This window comes from Temnothorax curvispinosus, unplaced genomic scaffold (assembly GCF_003070985.1).
Source record: "Temnothorax curvispinosus isolate PA1 unplaced genomic scaffold, ASM307098v1 QBEX01013129.1, whole genome shotgun sequence".
NCBI lineage: Eukaryota > Metazoa > Arthropoda > Insecta > Hymenoptera > Formicidae > Temnothorax > Temnothorax curvispinosus.
In genome coordinates, this window is record NW_020222909.1 from 629,636 (window position 1) to 653,474 (window position 23,839).

Here is a 23,839-nt window from a genome sequence, read left to right on the forward strand (position 1 = left end):
CAACAAATTAGTGCTCGTTCGGATATCAACCTACTGCTTGATTTTCACGGATGCGGGCGTCGAGATCCTCTCGGGGAAACTGCTGCGTTGCGTCCTAATTAACTGGCTGGAATCGAGGTTCATCCGCCAGCGTGGTTATGCGAGATTCGACCATCGCGAAATCGTCATTAAACAGTAACTATCCGCGCTAATCCATGTCATTATGGCCATCCATCAATTTTCCGAGATTATCAGATTTCAGCGATTTCTATCGGATTTCACGGGACTTTCATTATCATATATATAGTCAAGCAACGCGCAACATATAGCAAAAAGTGCTGCAAGACACTCGGATCATGTTCAGTTACAATTAGCAATCCGTAATAAACCACTCGTATGGGTTACATTTGTCCACCTATTACAAGCGTTTCAATCAATAATTATTACAATTATTGCTGTTAAATTAAAAACAATGATATTTAATATGCTAGTATAAAACGATAAATTATGTAACGAGCGTTTGTAATCGGAACTAATGTAGCGTGAGATATCTGATATAATTATTTTGTAAAATGGGTCACATGCAATTTGTTATAAAGTTATATGCTCGACGGGCAGCGATACCACCACTTTATTTCTTGAATTACACGCCTCCCATTTTTAATGGATCCTCGAATAATGAAGTCCAGCGTTTTTCAAACTGCCTCACATTGTTTTATATTTATCTTTTTTTTTTTATAAAAAAATTACTTTATCATATAGCACGCCACTAATTCTGACACAGTATACCTGACACAACAAATTTTTTCACGGCTTATTTTCCTGGAGAATACAACTTGCATTTATTTTTAATCACGCTCCATATTTCACCCTCTAGCACTTTAACGACATACAGTATATACACATACGATATCGTCTACGTCAAATCGCGTATAATTCAGAAAATAGGAATGGATCATTCATTATAATTTCCAAATATCGTTCTTAGTGAGCAAACGGCGATGCGTTGCGAAGGTTTTCCGCGATTTTTTTTTCCAACCGTGCCGACTATGGATCCTGTACGCTTTTTACGACGCAACAAAAATTTCAGTTCGTCCCGTTTTGCCGCTGGCCTATCAGCGTCCTATCAGATTTAAAATCCCGGCAATCCATCCGGATGCACATGCAGGCTATTTCTCTTTCCCTGGCCCTCCCGCACGCGCATACACGTCGTTGCCGTATCGTCCCGTATGTGTCACGTTGCATCCCGTGTCTCTTGCCAACTCACGAACCAAGTAACCGTCACACGAGCGCGGAGCGTACGCGCACACGGGCGCGTAAAAACGTAATACAGGTCAAAGCATAATACGGCAGAGTTTGGTAGAGCTCCAGCGATTCGCACAAAATAAAACAGTCAATCGATTTGCGCACGCATATACACAGATGCACATATACCAGTAAGTTGGTATTACAAACGCGCTAGGTTAACAACACGGCGAATTCTAGACTTAAAGAATCTCGTAGCTTGAAGGAGGAAGAAACATTTATAAACACCTTTTTCTGATAAGACAGCCAAATAAGATTAACGATCGATTTTTGCCACAAATTGTATCGCTGAAAAATACGTTATATCACTAGCATCTCGTGAGACTAAAAGAATAACAGTTGTCGATCTATTTAGTTTGATTAGGAAATCGTAAGTTAAATAATACTTATGTTATTCTAGAGAATGGTAATTAAATTATTTCAAGTACTGAACGAATATCGATACTTTCGCGAAGCGCACTTTAAAGCTTTTCCCACCGACGAACCGCATAATATTATTTCTCCCATTAATCGTAAACTTTAGAAACTAAAAGCGATTAAATGCGCGAGCGCCATTTTCTCCGCGATGTGGAAAAGCAATCTGTAAAAAGGTCAAGCGTTTCATTAAAAATATGCAGGAGCAATTGTCGAGCCGAGAACACGTTCCAGCGAGAATAATAAAATGTTTTAATTAACGTTCTCTGATATAACAACGTGACTGTATCTCACGTGCTTCAACGTACCGTACGAAGAAGTCTTTCTAAGAGATAGGAGCGGCGTAATAATTCTTTTAACAACTTGGGCATACAAATGGTCGCGTTCAATCGTCGTCGAACGGGAAGAGCTTAATCTCCAAGGCAGGAAAATCTCTTTCGCTCCGCCGCTAAGGGATATATATTTTATTTTATACATCGCGTACGTACGCTGCCTGCCTGCAGGATGTAAAGCGAATCCTTGGCTTAAGTAGCAAGTGCCGCGATACGTGCGAGGCCGCGACGCATTTATAGACTTTCCAACCGTCCGCCCCGTTGCATCGCCCTACAGAATACGACGTATAATGTACCGGCGGTATAGTGGTCCGGTATTTCGCGGTTGTGTGCAACGGCAAAATAAACCACTGGAGCTTCTACCACCGTTTTCTCGCATCGCTTTTATCTCGCGCTACGTACGTCAAGAACGTGACTATTTAGCTTAACGCGCCACGCGCCACGAGACGTGCGCACGTTGCTCGTTATTGTGGACGTAGTATTTTTATCGATTAAAAAGTTAGGGCTTGAATGTAATTACAACGATAATTGGAGCTACATCCACTCTATGACAGACAATATAAAATTGAAGAAAGATGTTTCACTTTTTTTTACTTTGTTTTTTTGCGTACGTTTGAATAATTTTTGGCTAAATCAATTATACCAAAATATTGCGAAAGCCAGATATACACCACAGAACATTATAATCGCTATTCTTAGCACCTTTATTATTGCAATAATATAGTAATAAATTAAAAATACAATACGTCTTCGACGATACAATAGGTTGGCGACGAACCGTAGTTTTTCGCGACATCGTCTATTTCACGATACATCAACTCGCTACGCGAATATATTTTCTCGTACGCGCCTTGCCGGAAAGTTGTTGCGCGCTTTCGAATTTACGTGCACTCCCGTCGGGCCAATTTTTCAATCCGCGCGCCTTATCGCGTGTTCACGGCCGCAATCCAGCCCATCTCCGCCAGCTTCTTTACCCCCGACATACAATCGTCGTAAGAAATGTTTCCTTACGATGCCGCGACGTATGCGACGGCGATTATTTACCGCATTATTTGCTAGACTCGCCCGTTTACGGATCTCCAGAACGAAGCGACGTACAACGATAATGAGCTTCATCGGCTACGTACGGCTACGTATATTTTCTGTCGATGGTGGTCTTGTAACACGAAATAAGGGTGCTTTACACTTCTTCCTCCGCGCTTTCTACCTCCTCTCGAAATACTGTTCGATCCACCTATTCGGTTTATCGACGGTGATGTAGCTAGCCTCTACAGTTCCATGTATTGAGCGAACGAGAAACCGTACGGTGATCTATGGGATTTGCATACCCGTGTGCGCGTGTGTGTACGTACATTCATGCGCACGGCTATACGAGCTGTTTAGTAGCATTGCGAGCGAACACTCCCGCGCAACTCCCTGCTCCTATCCAACCCACCTATAGCCAGCGAGCAGTTCTCGAGATTTGTTGCTTGACATTGAGAAAGTGGCGTTCGCGGCTGGTAACAGTGTATATAACCCCCTGCCAATGCAACGGGTCGACAGCTCTCGCAACAACAATCGCCCACCGGGAAATAAGCGGTCCGTAGTACGTGTAACCTATGCGAGTAACGCGAGACCTCCACCTTCGCCGAGAGTCGATCGTGCCCAAGTCACGTATTCGCGTTAATCCCCACTACGATGGGCTGGAGCTGGGATTTAAGATCCCGTCGGACCTTGTGCTGTACTCGAGCTTGAAAAGTGGGTACGGTCTTATGCAAACATCTCGAAATGATCTTACTGGGAAAAAGAGTCTTCTTCCTGAATTGTCTCGTCGACGTGTACAGAGACAGAGTCTATCTTACCTCGACCGAAAGTTCGATGAAGTTGCGAAAGAGAAAATAAAAGATACTCAACAACGAAAAAGCATCGCCGACCGGCACGTGACGGTCGTTTCCACGTTTTACACGTGCCATGTGCCATGCCTTTCTCGCGCGCGACCACGTATACCATGTCCGGCGAAGGACGCATGTAGCTTTTTATACGCGAGATTAATACCCTACGACGGGCGTTGTATCTTCACATAAGGCCAACCTCTGTACAAGGGGAGTCAACGTCACTCGGCGGAACCTGTTGTTTATACTAGCCACTTATTACGTGTCCCTCGACATGCGAAACACATTCGCTGTTTCAAAACCGGCTCTCCGTCACCGGTTTATTTGATTTTCGAAATGAGCTTTTCCGCTCACGGAAGTAACTGGACGCCCGGATAACCTTCGCGGATTTTACTGCTCCGCTCGAAGGAAATCGAATATCCGGCATTCTCGCGTACAAAATGTGAGCTGAAAGTGCGTCAACGTCAGTTTACGACTGCTTCCACGTCGCCAATTAAGCCGAGTGTTCGTATTGTGCGTTCAGCGATTGAAACGGCCTTATATATATATATCGTCTTATGTATCGCGAGCACGCTCGAAATTGGCCCCGCTTAATGTTATCGCGCGTTGCGCGCTCGACGGCACAAATAAAACTTCACCGCTGGTTTATGTCGCGGCAATACGCGCGAAACCGTAGTTAGCGGTTTCCCTACGTGTTATTTCACCCTTTACGGCTCCTTCCTGTTTCTCTTTTCATTTCCTCTTTAGAGAGCGCAGGATACAACTTTGAATTTCCTCAATCGCAGTGAATGTGGACAAATGTATACGAAAATGATTTTATGTTTGATTCTAAGGTTGATTCAAACGTAATAAAAAATTTGTTTCATGCGTAATCCGAGCATATATAAAATTAAATTTTTTACACGAATTGGTGAGAAAGTAAAAATAGTAGTTATACAAGTTAATAAAAAAAAATATATTGGTTTTTATGTACAATTATTTGAAGATAAACATAAACGAAATATTTTTAACCTCTCTTTTCTTTTTATACTTTTATAGCATCGTAAAATGTCTCGTAAAATGAAAATTGCATTTCTTATGAAAATCTGATGTTACAATCCAATTACTAAATTGAAACTAATACAAAATTATACAAAATTATAACAAGCGAAAATGTTTAATTCTCGTCGTATATATGGCAGAGTATATTTTTAAAACAGCTCGTCACTATTTGCCAATCAATTAGCATGTATCCAGTTAATTAATTAATATATTTCCCCATGGACCGTAACAATCCTCGCCAATTGTGGAAACGACGATAAACTCCGAGGGATATCGAGATACGCGCCGAACCGATTTACCACAAGCCATCGCTTTATTTATGAATATTTCAGCAAAGCGCACCGTCCGACACCACAAATGTAGATATGTGATGTACCAATTGAATGTTGCACTAACGCAAAACCAATAAGCACACAAGATCTACAACAACTATTACACTATTCACCGAAATCAAGAAGGTAACAATAGGCATTTCGCAGATGTCACCGCTAATGATCTGGTCGCGTGATTTAATGCTTACTTAATGCTTAATGTCTCTAAGTTTAAATAATTCGAATTTTGATTTCATATTTATTGACAAAATATATCAAGTTTCAATGAAAAATATCAGTGTAAACTACACTAAACTGTCCCCTTTCAAATGATTAATTTTAAAAAAACTGCAGTTTTTTATTTTTTTTTTTTTATTTTTTTTTTCCTTTCTTTAGAAAGATACCTCTTTGTAGCGCTGAATAAAACATATTCAAGACCGTTTGCACCCTTATACCATAACGTACACACATGCATCCCTTTCTTTCTTTTTCTTTCTCTCTCGATGCCAATGGCGAGATGCCGAGATTTTTTTTCTCGTGAATCTATGTACTTCAAGATGGGGGATAGCGAGATTATGATAGGGCAATGCGCGTAAAAGCGGCCGAGCGCGGCTTTTCTGCCGCACATGACAATTACTGCTGGATGTATAAAAAAAAAAAGGAAAAGGGGAGAAAGAGTCTCTTGCTATAAAAGCACGGAGACACAATGGTTCGGAGAGAGGGAGAGAATAACTAGACGTTTGTGCTTTACGAGTCTCGCGCGACTGTACGCGGATGCATTCGTGAGTGCTGGCACGTTTATTACACGGCAGAGCCTCGACGATTTCTTTAACTCAAAGTTGGTATTTACCCGTTATGAGTCCCCTCGGTTTTTAGGTCAACACCTTTGTCGATATAACAACCCTGCACAGCGATGCCGCATGTCGCGGCTACTCGCGAGAACACGACGTCTTTGTGAGTTTGATGCTCCTCGGTGCTTCGATCGGTGGTCTGTTAATATAGCGACGCAAACAGAAGAATTACCCGAGGAATTACCATTATGTTTTAACGCGCGAATTCTCCTCATGTCGATCAGTTCCGCGATTCGTGACATTTCTGGTAAGATAACGCGTTGATTATGCCTCTTTGATGAACATTCCGCGTTTCAGCGAAATATCCAAGTAAATATCACGACAATCGTTACATCAATAATCTCTGTGCAATATTGCATATAAAAATGATAAAGTTTTCTTATTATTTATAGTTTATATAGTGCTGTAAATATAGTGAAATCGCAATAGAACTTTATGACTCGGATATTTTGTTTGTCTTTCGTCTTATCACCAGACAAACGTACAGTTTCAGTACCCTCTTACATGACATTAGACGATTAAATTCATTCTCAGAAGTTCCATATTACCTAGTGTCGTGACGTCACACCATTAGCTCCCTCGCCTACAATCAGTTCCACGCAAGATACAATTTAATGGGAAAAGTTGCGGATTTCCGCCCCACCCTACTAATCGTCGTTGTCTGACCTGCTCTCCTCATACCGCGGACGGATAGTCTCGCGTGACGCGATTCTTTCGCTGGGTAAAATCAAGTTTACTTCTGGCAATCCTGTTTAATGTCTGTCACAAAAAAGAAAGTACTGAAGCAAAATTCATGTTTCTTATAATTCGCCGCGCGAAAACTCGCCCGTCGTCACGGAGGAATTGAGGGTCATCTCGCTCTCGACACTTTTCGTGATCTGTCTTTACAGACCTTCTCTCGTGTGAAAATATCTCGTGAAAGGTTTGGTTGAAAATCGTCTTCATGACGATCTCATGCTAATACGATTTTTATCAAGACAACCTTAAACCTTGCCCTCCTCGTGTCTCTCATCTCCGGTTAGACTAGCAATTTTAAGCCGTTTATATGTCGCGAGATCACGCGCGATGAATATGATCCTCGTTTCCACAAGCGTCGTTATAAACAAAAAATATGCAATAAATATTGTTTTCCACTTCAAAAATATTCTTGTCTCAAAGTATCGCTCACTGTACACGTGTAACGGTTTACTTGTGCACGTTGCAGTGATAATTTACGTCTTTATAGCGTGGGGATGGCTTCAATTATCTATCTCGCAAACCGTTCGCAAAAAATAACGTATAATAGACGCATAGATGAAAATTATTACAAACTCCACCGAGTTAGGAGTATCAGCATAGAGCTGAGAGTATCTGAAAGCAAAAAAATGCACAAGCACTAACTTTTTTCATATCATCCAGATAAAACTGCGCGTAAAGAGGGAAAATACGACCGCCCATAGCACCGTCGAGCTTTTACACACATTTCCCGTATCCTAGCGATTTGCATTAGGACCGTTTAACGCCTAAGTAAAAGTTGGTACATTTTCCTGCCCGGGGTAATCCACTTCACTGAATCTGCATGCAGCAGAAAATTCACAACCGGTGAACTGGAAAATATTACGGCACAGCCGTGTAAATATTACAGTGCACTGTGATTCCTGCATAATACGCGCTATTACAATGTGTTACGCGGCCGATATTTACGGTGCAAGAATGTGTTTTTGAGAACCGATGATACTTATAAATCGCTCGCATTGGCTACTCGTTATCGATATCACTTCGTCCCTTGGTAAACGATGCGTACATATACACCGTGCATGAGAAATACGTGTGGCTGGCCGAGATAGCGCTGCCACGTCGATATTTCACGGTTAAAACTCTACCCGGTCATGCATAATTTTATTTTTAATCCGTAACCGTAAAAGAGTCGCGAACTACCAGTTATGTCATATATATATATACAGGCAAGCGCGTGAAACATACGTCCTCTATTTCCAAAGGCTCAAATTTGATTTCTGATCTTGACGGTTGTATCGTAAAAATTATATAAAATGCATTAAATGACAAATATAAATGTGCAGAGAGAATTCTTGTCTTAAAGTATTGTCATTCAAAGATTGGTTGAATATAAACTTGTATGCAGAAAGCAGCTCCGTATGCATTCATGATGTAAAAAATTCAGAATGCGTTTTATAAATGACTTTCGACCTGTAAATACTTTATTTTGATCACCGAAATGAAAATATCTCTTAAAAAGTTTTTTCTAAGTATTAATGAAAGGCGAAGGACAGAAAACAGAATTTTCGATATTCAGCCAATAAATATTGCTATATAAAAATGGAACACACACATATATAATATAACATATATTGGAAAAAACTTTTCCATTTGACCTTTCTTTTAATAAAGAACGGACAAACGACCATATTACTCACTTCAACTTTATTATATGTATAATACAGCAATATGTGTTAGCGAGATTTAATAACTTTTGAAAGTGGGTAGCGACAGTTTAAAAGAGCAGATCGGGATGACTCGATTTTGCTTCCACGCTTCCTTTGTACTTTTGGAACATGAAAATATTACTTAGATCATGAATATCGGTAAGCCTCGTAGTAATAGAAATTGTAGATGAAAGTTCTTTTGTACCTACTTATGTAAGTGTAAAAAAAGGTAGCGAAAGGGAATAAATCTTACTCGTTCTAATCGTCGCACTTTAATGTAACGAATAGAGCTTAAGCGTTTTTCGAGCAAGTTATATAATATTAAATATTTGAAGTGGAGTCTTATAATATCGATTTTCTCAATTTCTCGTAAAAATACTATTCGCTGGAAATTGCAATTCTTTTTTAATCATAGCGTTTTTTATTCTAATAATAAAATGTAGTCTAATGTAATCTAGTAATAAAATGTTTCAAAACAGATCAAAAGTATTCTATTAATCAACTTTGAAAATATAAAACAAACATAACTATATTTTAAATAAAAAATAAAAAGGCAAAAAATATTTTATACAAATTACTAATGTTTTATCATTATAATTTATTTAAATTAATAGTTAATAGTTTAATAATGTCTACTATAGTATTAAGAAATTAAGAACAGATTCAAAAAATAGGCTCTCTTTATTACTTAAATGTTATGTGTTTTGTTTGTAGAAGATGTAAAAAATTTTCTAACGTTTTCACAAGTAAAAAGGAATTCATCTAGACACAAATTTGCCTGTGCAATAAAGAACATCATCGAGCCGATCATCGTATTTGTCACGACTACCGTGCGAAAAGATGTGAAACAGATCGCGACATTTACCGGAATGTTGACTCCCGTGAATTTACATGCCTAGTGCACCAAGCGAAAACCAATAATGACCGTGGTTAGCGACTTCAAGATAGGGTTTCCCACCACCGCCAGCCACTATTCAGCCCCAAGAAGGCAATAATGTCATTATGAGGAGGCGGGTAAGGAAATGGTCCGTAAATGTTCAGATACCTCCGCCGTTTAGGCTATCACCCTTTCCTCCCTCTTCCTCTCTCTTTTCGTGTCTCCCTTTCTCCTATTTTCCGACGATAGTATCATGGAAGCTGTTTTGTCTCGTTTCAATGGATTCCCTTGCGCAATTTCGTAGGATAATGATTGCTTCCCCTCGAATCCTCAGCAGTTGTCGACCAAACGGACTCATAGGCTTTCTGTCATGATGTTCAGGAAATTGTACAGGAGATAACGTTTTGCTTCTTATAAAAAGGGATATTTTCTAAAAAGATGTTACCCCGAAAATGTAGTCTATTCCCTTGACTTTTAAAACTCCAACGTCGAGCTAAACTCGATATAAAGTTGCTCTATTTCCTATATTTTTAAAATTAAAACTATCTTTTATTATATCAATACTTCGTTTTGCATAAATTTCTCCGAAAATTACTGATGGAATTTATTGAAAATTTCCACGCATTCAAACCGCGACCAGAGTGAAATTCAATTAGCGCTAAGGACTAACAAATTTCTTACATTTTGAAGGAAACATAAAGATTGCTTAATACGTTCAATGTAAAATTGCAATGAAAGAAGGGAGATAATTGTGAAAGAAAATCTGAACTTTATCCAAGCAAATACTTCAAGCAATATGCCAAGTTTGCATGGACTTAAAAATAGATTCAAAACCGAAATAACACTATCCAAAGGCAAATGATGATTTTTGACGAATTTTTAAAGAGACTCAGCAGAAATACAACTAAAAGTAATACAGAAGAATGGTACTCTTTTATCCTCTATGCCAGTCTATGTAATATAATAAAATTTGCAAATATGTCTGAACAAAATTATTTTGCAACGTTCCTTCATAATTGCGGGCTTGAAGCTTAAGTATCATCGTTTTTCGTATAAATTCACTATCAGTTTTACCCGACATGTCGCAAGCAAGGAAGCTCTTTCGAGGATATCCTTTTTATGGTGGAGCTTCCTACATTTGACGCGACGAAACGTCACGAGTGTCCACCGTACATTGTGTTACGGCGAATCGCCATTTGCATAAAACGTCATATCACGCGCACATATTTCTTTAGTAAATTCCGTCTTCCTGTCCACGTTCAAAAATTTACACGTGAGGCAACGCGCTGGCGATCTATTTACATATAAACACGGCGTGTTACGCATAAATGTTTTATCAGTCGGCTCACCGGTATCCTAAAATTTTCGCAAGAGTGCCGCTATCCGACCGAGGCTATCAACAGGCGTTATAAATATAACGGTAATAAATACCAATGATAGAAATAGCTGTTAGCGCAACGATAAATGCCTCTCAAAATTGCCTTTCTTTTTTTTCTTTTTTTTTTTTAATTTTTCTCGTGGGCCCGTGGTCGGCGTTTAAATTAACGCATGAAATTTTCGTGCGCGGCAAATATTATTTCATCGCCAAGCGCAATTAAAATAAATTACGCTTTAATTGAGACGCATGTTATATAAATCGACGTAATAAACGTTGATTCATATCAGAAACGGACGCTGACGTGCCGTACGTGCAGCGAACTAATATTAAGCAATCTATAAGCATAAGTGGATATCTCTGTGCGCCTTGCACGTAGAGATAAAGATAAATCAGACAGAAACAGAATGCACGCGCGATTCCGAAAGGGAATATGAGGAACGGGAAAACATAAATAATAATTAAATATTGAACTGATTTAATTTTCATAAGTCGATTCAATTTGTTATAACGTTGAAACATTGAAATGTGATTAAAGATTATTTGTCTTCCTCAATCAATTTAATTGTGTTTAATTTAACTAACAGGTTTCTCATATTTCTTTTGTATAATATTTTAATAATCAATTAAATTCCATAAGTCAACAATAACATTATTGACTAATAAAGCAATATTCTACAACGCCAATCACATTTATAACGAAAATTATAAAATCACGTTGAATGGATATTAATCGAGCAGGTATTGTCAGTGTCAATTCGCAAATTTTGGCATTCATGTGACGTTTCATTAATCGTTCTTGTGGAAAATATTCCATAATAATCTTGTTTATGCGGAATGTCAAACGATGCGCTAGGCATATTTACAATTGTGTAATGAATGTATCCGACACACGTATGCAAGTCAAATAACCTACTTCTGCCCTATGATAATTGTGGAATACATATTAAATGATACGCGGGCATTGCATTTAATTTCTTCGTATGCGTTCCATACGCACACACACAAAGCATTCAACATGTTACGGTAATTTATTAACTGCCGACAGAGTCGAATTTTCAGCAAAGCACTTTATGCCAAATGAAAATGAATGAATTATATTCACAAACAGTTCGCGGAAAATAGAATTTGCATTCTCTCTGTCTCTTTCTTTTCTTCTTTTCCCTTTCTCTCTCTCTCTCTCTCTCTCTCTCTCTCTCTCTCTCTCTCTCTCTCTCTCTCTCTCTCTCTCTCTCTCTCTCTCTCTCTCTCTCTCTCTCTCTCTCTCTCTCTCTCTCTCTCTCGACAAACGTACCACGTTTTAAGATCTATTCAAAGCATTAACGAAATTATGTATGCAAAATATCCTGTCAAACTCAAACATCACCGTAGATGCGTTATCGGCAGAATTGTCACCGCATTCGCGATGCACCCTTTGTTTCAACGGTAGGACGAAATTTCTTAAGTAACATCTAAAATTCCTATGTACGCGACAGCTACGCGACGCGAAGCCAAAAGGATGGTTCAGTTGTCGAGTTAAAATGCACCGGGATATTCGTGTTCGATGTGTCTGACGTATGAAACGACGCGGAAACTTTCGATACATGCGGGAATATTTTTATACGCCGCTGCGGGTACCGCTGCTGCTACTGCTGCTGTTGCTGCTGCCGCTGCCACGGCAGGGATGCAAAGCAAATACGAAGGGGGCTAAACTAATTTGTACCCTACCAACTCCCCACGTTCGAGCAACGATATTCCATGAATACTGAGCATCCTGGGTTCTAACATCGAGCAACGACCGTGCATATGCATCGGCTTAGATCGAGCCAGCAAATGTATGAGAGAGTGTGTACGCGCCTGTGTCCGTGTATGCGTAAATAGTTCCTTTCTTAAATATACCAAACCGCCCCCAAGATAACACGCTTAAATGACTACAAATGGAAATTGATTAAAAATTCTCTGACCATCAACTTTTCCTGAGCTAGCAAGTTTGCAATCAGTGGAACGAGCTTACGCGATATCAAGATTACGCTTTCGCCGCATAAAAGAAATTACTTTCTTCTTTTTATTTTCCTTTCAATGGGCTTTTGCTTTCAAAATTCAAATTTTAATAGTGTAATTAGAATTATATTACAAATCTTGCACGAGAGATGATGTTTAATGTTGTGTATAAAAAAAAGTTTTTCTTTCGATAAATACTATCATTACGATGTTGATAATGCGGTAACAGTCTCACGTACCTTAAGCCACGCGTAACAAGAAAAATATTACAAATGTTATATGAGTTACATATGTTTAAAAAAAAGAAGAAAGTTTATTTCAAATATAAAAGAAAATATTTTCTTCGTCCATAAAGCTGTGAATAATCGCACTTTGCGATCTATAAAAATATGTCCTATAAACTTGATTCTGTCATATATAACATCACTCGTACAAATATTAAAGGCAATAAATTTCAACAATTTATCAAAAAATGTAAATGTTTCGTAAAACATTACGTGTAAAATAGACATTGATGATTCTGTTACACCCTATATATGCAGATGCGATTACGTCTGTAAGCTGACAGATGACCGATCTATATTCAGAATGACGTCAATGTATCTCCATCGAAATCACGTAATCGACCTTTATGCCCACAATGCTTTATCACACGTTATGTCGAATCGGGGAAGTCACTTCGCGATTTGCCATGGAGCTATAACGTTCAGATGATATACAGTATCGCCAAGTCCATTTCTGCATAAAGGTTCTAAGGAAAAGCGTATCACAAAGCGAATCGATTATTCTCTCTCTCTTTCTCTCTCTCTCTCTCTCTCTCTCTCTCTCTCTCTCTCCCCCCCCTCCCTCCTTCCCTCTTTCTTTCTAGGGAGTGTATTTTTCGTGCCTGCGTGTATAGGGGTTACTCGCCTAAATGCGCACGTCGTCGATGCACGAAGAAATCGATCACCAGCGTTACAACAACCGATGGCACCCGTCACTGTAAAACCATGTTAGCCCGGCGACAATTTGGTGACCCGTCTGATTGACGTTCGTTTTTGAAATCTCGTGGCCCGGTTGATTCGCCGATTGCACGTATATACATATATACAGCACATGCGGGCGGAACGCCGGCGATAACGCCTTTTTTTTCTTCCTTTTTTCCCGGTTGACTCGCGTGTAACGAGTCACGCGGCTGAATCAACTGCGATTCTTTGGTCGTATTTCAATACATAACTACGCAAGGCATAGCACATAACAAAGTTATTTCACCCGGCCTGCATTCCGTTCGTTGTTGCGATACGCGCACTATTTTTTTCTTTTTTCTTTCCTCGGAGATTGCTTCGATCTAGTGAAGCATTTCGTTATTCATTCGGTTACAGTAACCATGTTTTAATTTAATTAATAATTTCAGTTCCAGATCAATAAGAACCCCGAAAAAAAATAAGAATAAGAATCAAAAAACCCAAAAGACTAAAGAAAAGTTAAAAACATTTTATAAAAAAAGTAACCTAACAATTTATATTGTTACATTATTATGAACGTTATAAACGTCATCTTTGTTATTAATATAAATTACATTACTTACATTGTGTAAATAAATATAGACGATATAAAGTGTTTTTGTTTTAATGATGTAAACATTAAGAGAAACTTGTATATATTTTCAAAATTTAATTTAAAATTTAAAAATTATATCTATATATTATGTGTATTACTATTCTACTGCTTTAAAATTTTCTGGCTTTAATGAAAGTTTGGATTATAAACACGCGCGCTGAAGAAAATCAAGCAATTATTTTAAAAATAAAAACTTGTTTTTACGTAAATAACTCAACGATAGGATTACAAACTCTCGTCGCTTAGAAAGCCTGCCGGCCAATGAATAACTGATAAAGTAAATAACACGATGTCATATAAATGCAGATTTCATAGGTGAATATCCGCATAACAGATTGTAAATGAAAATAGTTCCTAGGTCATCGTTTTCACCTGTCATTTATTTTGCAAAATCTAAAGCAATTTCCAGGTAGTGTCGGCTGTTACTACGGTGACTTAAGCCGATTTCGCTGCATGCGAAACTCACTGGCAGGCCCAAGTCGGCTAATCCATTCCCGCGGCGCGAAATCACGAGGAGCGAGAGCGAAATCGGAAGCAATTTCATTTTCCAAAGACACGTACACGAGTTCGTCCTTAAAGCGGACGGTCGCTGCAGCTCGCGTTCGCGACGTGCACAAAATTTGAGTGCAAAAGCGTGTCCTGTTCGTGAGAGGCACCAAATAAGAACAGAGACTTCGCTAGAATCCATGATTCTCTTTTCCGGTTGAAATACTTGAATCTCTCACTGCGCGATCTCAATGATTAACGTGAAAACGATAGACAAGCTTAATGGAATTCAAATAAAAACAATAAGGTCCGGTCAGGTCTTTATCAAGTTAATAATTATTTAGATTTTCTTGAGAATTTGTTATCTTTTCCGTCATTCGGTAAAGCGAAGCAGAACTAATAATAGAAGTAAGGTGTTGAAATATAACATAAATTGGAAAACTTTCCACGAAGAAACAAAAGAGAGAAGAAGAAGCGACCGAGTATCTTGTATAAGGCACACGGAAGAGATCGAATCGGGTTAACTCAATTACCGTCTGCTTTAAGATTATAATGAGAAGATAATTCACAAGAGCGGTATTATTATTGAAGCGTTCCAAAATGCCGGTGTCAAAGTTCACCGGAAGTGTCGAGTTGAAGACAGTTTCGAGTTTGAGTTCCGCGACTAGCGCGACCCTTTACACTGCCTTTCTGCACATGAAACAGAGATAGTTTATCTGCTTTGAGAACAAGAGAACAGCAACTAATTTTACAATACTGATTCTGTGTGAACAGCCATCAGGTATTACAGAGACATCATCCGCAGTATTACGCATCAACCATATAATGGAAGTGAATGTCAGAACTATAACTTATGTCCTTAAATTATTTCCGAAATTCGCTTAACGAGGCAGTAGCAAATAAATTTAAATATTGATATAAATAAATATATCGTGTCCGTTATTTTCAGAATAAATGTATCTTATAATGGATAAAATGCATTTCGTCTCTATTCAAAATAATTATGATAATATCACCAAGGTTTTATAAGCTCGACAGAATCATGACGCGAAGCTTCTCTCAAAATGTATCCGACACAAAATTATTAAAATTGAAATGACGTTTCGATACCTTTTACGTGGCAGCCGTCCAAATAACAATGCTACGTCAAAGCGGAGCAGGCATTAAACAAATATAATTAATTTGTTGCGACATATATTGTAGCACTCGATGCAAATACTGAACGTGAAGTATCATAAATGTCAGGTATATATCACTCTCGAAACAAGTGCATCCATTTTCGTGTGTCTGGTCCGTCATTGAAGTGTAAACGCCGCAAAACAAATTATTTCGCGTCCGTCTCCACGGATAGCAGAACAAAAGCTTCATCATTTGACGGAAAAACGCGTTTAAAACGCAAACGCGGCGTAACAATTTTGGGAATCTAGACGAGCCGTGAACATTTCCAAGTCAAATCCCCCGTTAAACAGTCATTCCTGTTTCCACGTTGGCTAAATCTAGGTACGTTGCCGTATTCCGGATTCCGGCTGGATGCGTGTCGCGTGCGCGAATCGAGTCGGACACGCGCAACGCGGTATCGCAAAGCGCATCACGCAAAAGTGATATGCCGCCCGCTCGTTGTTAATGCAGGTCAAATATTGACGATTTCGTATTTCCGTCGCCCGCCGGTTTAAAGGATCGCCGATGTGATTCTGGTGGAGCGAAAATTCGTATGATTGTTGCGAGCAACCGAATTGGCACGTCGCCATCGGGCAACGGCATATTCGACGCGATCGCTTGCGCTACCGAGCCTGTTAATAAAATCCGAAATTCATGTAAACATATCAGTATCCCCTTTTGAGTCGCCTCTCGTTTCTAATTATCACAATTGTCGCAGAATGGCATGGATAGAAATGTGTTGCACGAATATCGCATGATACGCAATATAGAATTATAACAATTTAGACGCGTTTAGACATTTTTGAAACATACACACGCGCGTGCATATGCACTCACGTACAAACAAAATTGATATTAATTTATTCAGAAACAAGCTATAATTGTGTAAATTTGCGACATCAATTTCAATTTATAACTTATAATTAATGTTCTTGTTATAATAATGCTATTATATTTTGTTAAACTTGTTATTATTATTATTGCTACATATATTATAATTATGTACTGGCATAGAGATTGACATTGTCGCGATTTGTTTATTCTAATTTACATACACAATTATTTAATCAAATAATTGTAAAATTCGAGTGAGAACACTTACAATTAGTATTTCAATTCCTACAATAATTAAGCTCTTCTACAAGGACAAAGTTATTACGGAAGAGAAGTTCAGCCTTTGAGAGTATAGAACATTTTTCATAGAAGTATTTCGCAGCCCTTAATTACTTCCTTTTCCAGTCTCTAAAATCGTCGTTTGACTTGGAAGTTTGGAAAATCCGAGTTATAACAAGTTCAAAAATCGCTCAATTAGATTCGCGAGCAGGATCGTTCACTTCTAGATTCACCAACACGATTCTGTGTTCAAAGCGTTAAGAACTTTCAAAGAGGCCAAAGGACATCGAGCCGATGGAAAAGATGAGGAAAAAGAGGAAATACGCGGACTCACGGTGAAACTGAATGCCTGAAAAATGCGCAGCTGTGATTCAATTATTCAATGAATTGGAAAATGAAAGCATGCAAGCATCCTTTTTCAGAGTAATTATCGAATTCACGCAAATCAGATCAAGGAATCGTTAAACATTGTTCTGCTTACGCCCACATTTAATATAAGAGAACCAGGAGTTCTATATAAAAAATTTTTAAAATTGTAGCAAGAGCAACTTCAAGAAGTATGCAGAAAATTTCAAGATTATCATTAATCTATCCTTCAGAACACGTATAAATAAATAATTGTGCAAGGTTTTACAAACAAAATTATAGTTTTTACTTTTAAATTTTTTCACTCTTTCCACTATAATAATTAGTAACAGTGCATGAATCGAACTACATGATTCCATCAATTTTGAAATTGTAAGAAAGAAATATGATGATGTGTAGATATTATAATGATTTCAATTTGATATTACTACGATGAGATTTGCATTAAGATTATTCGTGTAGTTTCGATTTTTTCCGTTCGACGTAAACGCAGAAAGGAAAATTATTGTAGAACTTGTCACTATTTGCAGGTAACAATAAAGATCATAAAAAGAAAAAATTTAACAAAGAATTACAACCAAATTTACTTTAATCGCAAACTTCAAGATGTTGTAATCTAACTGTTAAAAATAGTACATATTTTTATTGTAATTTTATAGTAGTTTTAAGTTAATGTCTCCAGAAAAACTGAAATTATCTTATATGACTCACACGCGTGTCGCACAAATTCAAATATGCTTGTATCAACAATAAACTAGTATTTTTGGATATTTTGGCTCATAGATACGATAGGCCCTATAGGGGAATGGAGTCAATACTTGACACATGCAAGGTGCAGTAGAAAATTTCTAAGTGAAAAGTAATGTATTCACGAAAACATGACTTTGCCTAAACTAACTTTTCCATTTGGAGAACCCTATCCAAGTTTCAGAAACTGCAACGACACGATCTTTTTCTCCGTGACCTCGACCGCTTTAACATTTTTTTCGTTCGAGCAAACGGTAGAAGTTGCTCGAATAAAAACGACATCATCGATTTAAAGTGCTTTAGTATGTCCAGGTTTAAAAATAGAAATATCTACCACGTTGTCTAATACACCATACGGAATATTACTCTCATACAACTGCTATTTAATATAAATTATAAGCATGGTTTATATAAACATCCCGCGGAATATTAACAGCACGAAATTTCAGTTTAGAACTCGCTTTGGATTGATATTACTAGCATCAGCTGTGGAAACTATAACGATTATATTAAACAAGTATTGTGCATTTTCTAATTGTTTAGAAAATTGATAATAACTATTGATTTAATCATTATGTCGCTCCATATAGCTAACGGCCTCGATTGTTTTATCTGACCTTGTCGCGTATTGGAAAAGATAAAATGGATATGCGCGTACGCGCTCCAAGTAAAAATAACTATCATATATTATGAAAGAAGAAAACTCCAAGACAATATATCACGCGGATTTCAATATATAAATCTATATATTACTAAATATAAAACAAGGTATCCACTAATATCGTTTCCACTATAGTATATCATAGTACTATTATTATACGGCTTAAAATCGTGAAATAGTAACTGTAAAATCATCGTTCGTAACCCATGATTAGTATATCTCGTATCGAGCTATTCAATTTCATCTTCATGAATACCGCATAGCATCACGATAGAGTATAAACCGAAAGGATGATGAAACATACGCGATATAATCGTATCAACGCATACGTACTCAGAAACCTTTTACACAGAGATTTATTGTCGATTTTGCGCTTATTAAATGCGGGCGACATTACATTCTACTCGCGACAAAACAATCATAATATTATTTCTGTACATTTATCGCGAACATACACGCTGAAAAATATACACACGAGTAATCCTCGTTGTCCCCCAGGGTTATAATAAAACTAACACATATATTATACCACTAGAAAAATAAATATTTTAAATCGTACGGACATTGATATTTAAAACTTGCTTGAAATTTAACAAAAAACTTTGAAAATAAAAATAAAAATAAAAATTGCAAACGTCAGCTTTTTGTTTTAGTGTGAATAATAATTTAAAAGTAAAAAATCTCTAATAAAAATTTATTTCTGGCGATTGATATTATATTTCGCTGCCAGTTTATCCAATTGCAACGAAGGGACGATATCACATCGAGGATGTTTTTATTAGCATTTCTATTGGCATTGTAATTGTATCGTGAGGAATTTGAGACGCACTCGTTCCGAAATAAGTAATTACATTTGATATTTATGTTAGAAATCTCTCTATTGTCCAAAAATATTTATTTAAATAAAAGTTCTCTCGTGAATACTCACTTGTGCAAACGCCCTCGTCCATTTCTCGGGTGCGAGTTAGCAGATTCATGATTACGCATTGCAGACCGACGGCGCAGGTTCCCGAAAAACCGAAGAGGCCGCCGCAAGGCTCGCCTTCCACACGCGCACATACTTTGCAACACCTGCAAACACATAAAACTCGGTCAATCATTTTATATATGTATACAGGGGGGGGGGATTATAGCTGTCGGAACACGCTCGATACACAAATCAAGTCAGTTTACGCGCGACAGGCAACTTCAAGCTTATAAAATAACTCGAGCGGAAAGTTATAATTAGACCACCTACGTGTCACATGCATTTTTGCGTGGTAATAAAATTATTCCTATACCCGATGTTTCATACGTTCATCTTTCGTGTTCGAGATATTAGAATGAGAGAATAATGTAAAAAGAAGATATTTAATTAATTTTTGCCGCTATACAAATTTTGTATACGTAAACAGAAACGAGAAAAGTTAGTTTCTATACGTGATACAAACGAATGGTATTATTAGCTCTCGCTGCTATTGTTGTTCGCTAGTAACGTGTATCGGAAATATATTCAGCTCTCGGAATGCTTGGCCTCAGAATCACTGAGGATCAGTTTATTTCTCTTTTTTTTTTATCGACGAAAAACGAATAATGGAAAATTGTTGCCAACATATAAAAGGATAGACGAAACGAATAAGCGGCAGTTACGTGCGCATCGCAGTTAACCAGTTTACTTCGATTCGAATGTACGGCCATTTGTTTTCTTGTAAGAAATCCTGCGGGCGACAAAGGGACTTAACAAACGTTTTAAAGATATAAAGCGCTCTTTATAACAGCTTCATATCTTTCTTAAACTTGCAAAACGAAAGGATACAGTTGTCTGTGCCTCTTTTTAAAAGCGGCTTAGGATAATGACGTGAGCCATTAGTTTCGAAATGGTATAAGCCTATTATTATATTTGTTAGGAAATAAAAGTTTCGAGTAGCAGCTTAGCGAAAAATTTCTGAAACATAGGTGAATGTATGAAAACGAACTAGATCTTGAATAAATTTTTTATAACAATTTCAACATTTTACGTTAAAAAAATAGCAAATTTGGCTCGTATATACCGCCAGATTTGGCGTTTTAACATTTCAAATGCGTTTCAAATTTCATCAGAATATACGTATACATATGAAAACGTGTAGAAAAATATATCTATAATTATAATATTTGTAACAATCGACAATTGTTACAATACTTGTAATTATCGATGAGTCGTTTATATAGCTTTTTAAGGAATCGTATTGCTACAAGATTGTGAGATTTACGATCCGACGTGTAAATTTTCGCGCAGGTGCGATGACATTTGCATTTTTATTTTGAAGAAACTTGTCTTGAATCAAGATGTAAGAAATTGAGAAGCTTCTACGTATTATGCAAGTGCATATCACTTTTCGCGCGCGGCACGCTCAGCAGCACATAGCATAGTCTTACAAAGTTCTGAGGGAAAAAAGAATGGGAGGAATTTTAAGGCGCAGCCTGCGGCGCACCGCACGGAAAATAATCTCGCGGAAAATTGTCAACTGCAACCAGGAATTTTATTACGCCGTCTCAGCAGCGGTAGTGAAGACGAGGGTGTCTTCTCCTCCATCTATGTTCCTTGCCGCTTCCCGTGAAACAATCTACTTCTTATACTATACATATAGCTTTCAGTCCTGCACATTCTTATAAGATAATAAGAAAGAACGCAAGAACGTAGCTCATGGGGAAGAAGGTAACATATAACGAAGACTAAAAATTGATATACGATGAAATGCAAGCATACATTGTTAACTTCAAATAATTAGCGATGTTGTAATTGTATTAATGCCATCATACCTGCACAATTATTGCAAAATTATTAAATTTTAGATTTTTAAGCTATCTCTACGTATCTATATTTTTCTATTTCTATACATTTTGCTTTAAAAGTGATTTAAATAATGTCAATAGCGTTTTTGTCATGTTTAAAAGTGCGCCATAAATATGTCTCACATTACTTGCCTTAATTAATATGTAATCACTTTTAGAATGGTCAAAATAATCCTGAAAAAAGAATAATGAACCCTGTATAGTTAATGATGCACTGATATATATATTTTTACGCGGCAAAAAAAATTTAAATTATTCCGTTTGACAATTGCTAATGCGCATATCAACTGCTATGGCCAACAATAGCGTTGCATGCTAAATATTCTCTGATAGATTCCCAATACGCCGTTGAACATGGAGTTTCATTCCGAGTTCCTTTTGTGTACCATCATTATTTCGTGGAAGAATTTGTAACCGTATGTTTGCCAATTTTTACCGAACATGAGTTTCAAATCCAATCGCATTGGCTGATAAGAAAACACAATTACCATAGTCGCGGAAACAAATGCGAGTCTGCGAAACATCACAAAATATCGTCAGCTTTTTTAACAACTAAAAAATTTAATTCCTTTTGAATTAAAAAGATGAAAAGCGAAAGTACTTTTACTTATCATGAATTTGAAATTTAATCACAATATCTCTGATTTAAAAAACAAGGATTGTTCGAATGTAACCAAAAATAAATAACCACGCTCGGAATAACTTCAACGAGACGATGTAGCTCTTCAAAATAGACTTTGTAAAGTGCATCAAAAAGAAATCGTTATATTTGAAAAATATTGTATTATTCGATTTACTTAGAGTAAAAAATGCGATCGGTTTTTCCTGTATGATGGGAGAGTGAAAATATCTACAGCAATATATAACGATCTGTGACTGTGATTTTTTTTCAATATGAAACGATGAGGTTGCATTCGAGATCTGCGAATACCTGATTCGCGATACCCGATCGTTGAACCGGGAGAAGTCGTAATCGAGACAACGGTACGAGATTCAGATTCCAAACAATTTGAGACCGGTGTTTAATGTTATACCGTTTGGATGTTTACGAGAAACAGGAGAAATTTCATCGAAATATACATTACGCGCGGACAGCTCTATCGTATTATACGTATAGTAGTTACATTCGTGAAATTATACGTATCTCCTCCCGTATCGCAGTACTGAGACATCGCGTACAAATGAAATAATGTTAGAGTATATATTTTTTACGGACGTATGGGGCACGTAAAAAAAATAACGTATAATACCGATACTGGTCTTTAAATAACAATTCACCAGCATGTCACCGATATGACCCGCGGTACCTACTGCCTGTTGCCCGTGTCGATACGTCTCGACTCTCGGGAAATTTACATAAAACGATACTCTTGCCGTAGGTAGAATTCGACGCATAAAACTTTCCTCTTTTCGAACTACCTCGTCGTCATTGAGACCACTCGGCTATCTTTCGGTATCGCATCGAACGTTCCAATGGCTGTCGTCGCCATCGTCGTAACGGTCTCTCGCCTATCCTTCTAAATCGCCGAGACTCTCGTAAGAACTTCCAGAAATTCCACAGCGCAATAAACGTTAGGTACACCTATTGAATTCGCAAAGGTCCTTCGGGAAAGATGGTATAACTGTCCAAGACCACTCTGAAAAATTCTTTCTCTATTTCTGCGCACGCGTGTGCTTCGCTTCCTTTGAAATTCAATTCCGGCGTCCCTCGAATCAGCATATTGTACGTATCGACGCGCGCGACTGTATTATCGTGCACATGCTGAAATATCAAGGAAATACGCAGAGTGAAATAAGATCAGAGTACGGAGGGTGGTTGAGAAGCAAAATGCTTTGTGGATAAGCTTTTGAATTGCGTAAGAAAGATTTACCGAGATCCTGTATGAATTTCGTAAAGAATCCGTCTTTGCGATCCAAGTATCGTAAAGTATACGAGTAAAACGTTTCATAAAGACGTTAAGGATTTACCAATGATATGAATATCCACCTATATTCTCTCCAGCGAAATTCATATTCGCATCTCCTATTCGAAGATTTAATCTAACGCATAAATCACAGCTCGATCTCAATCCACAGTTCTCGATCCGGCGCGATTCTTATTCGATTCTCGCGCAAGCATCAATCTTTGTCTCGCAC

The 23,839-nt window shown here is 37.7% G+C and overlaps 1 protein-coding gene across 8 annotated transcripts in view; it reads right to left on the reverse strand.

Moving 5' to 3' along the window:
* LOC112463238 (cysteine-rich motor neuron 1 protein) overlaps positions 1-23,839 on the reverse strand; it is a 256,209-nt gene that overhangs the window by 227,717 nt on the left and 4,653 nt on the right. For all 8 annotated transcript variants that reach the window (XM_025029505.1, XM_025029504.1, XM_025029498.1 and 5 more), the window contains one exon: positions 19,818-19,960. In XM_025029505.1, the coding sequence (XP_024885273.1) occupies positions 19,818-19,960 (143 nt within the window). The remainder of the gene's footprint in view (positions 1-19,817; positions 19,961-23,839) is intronic.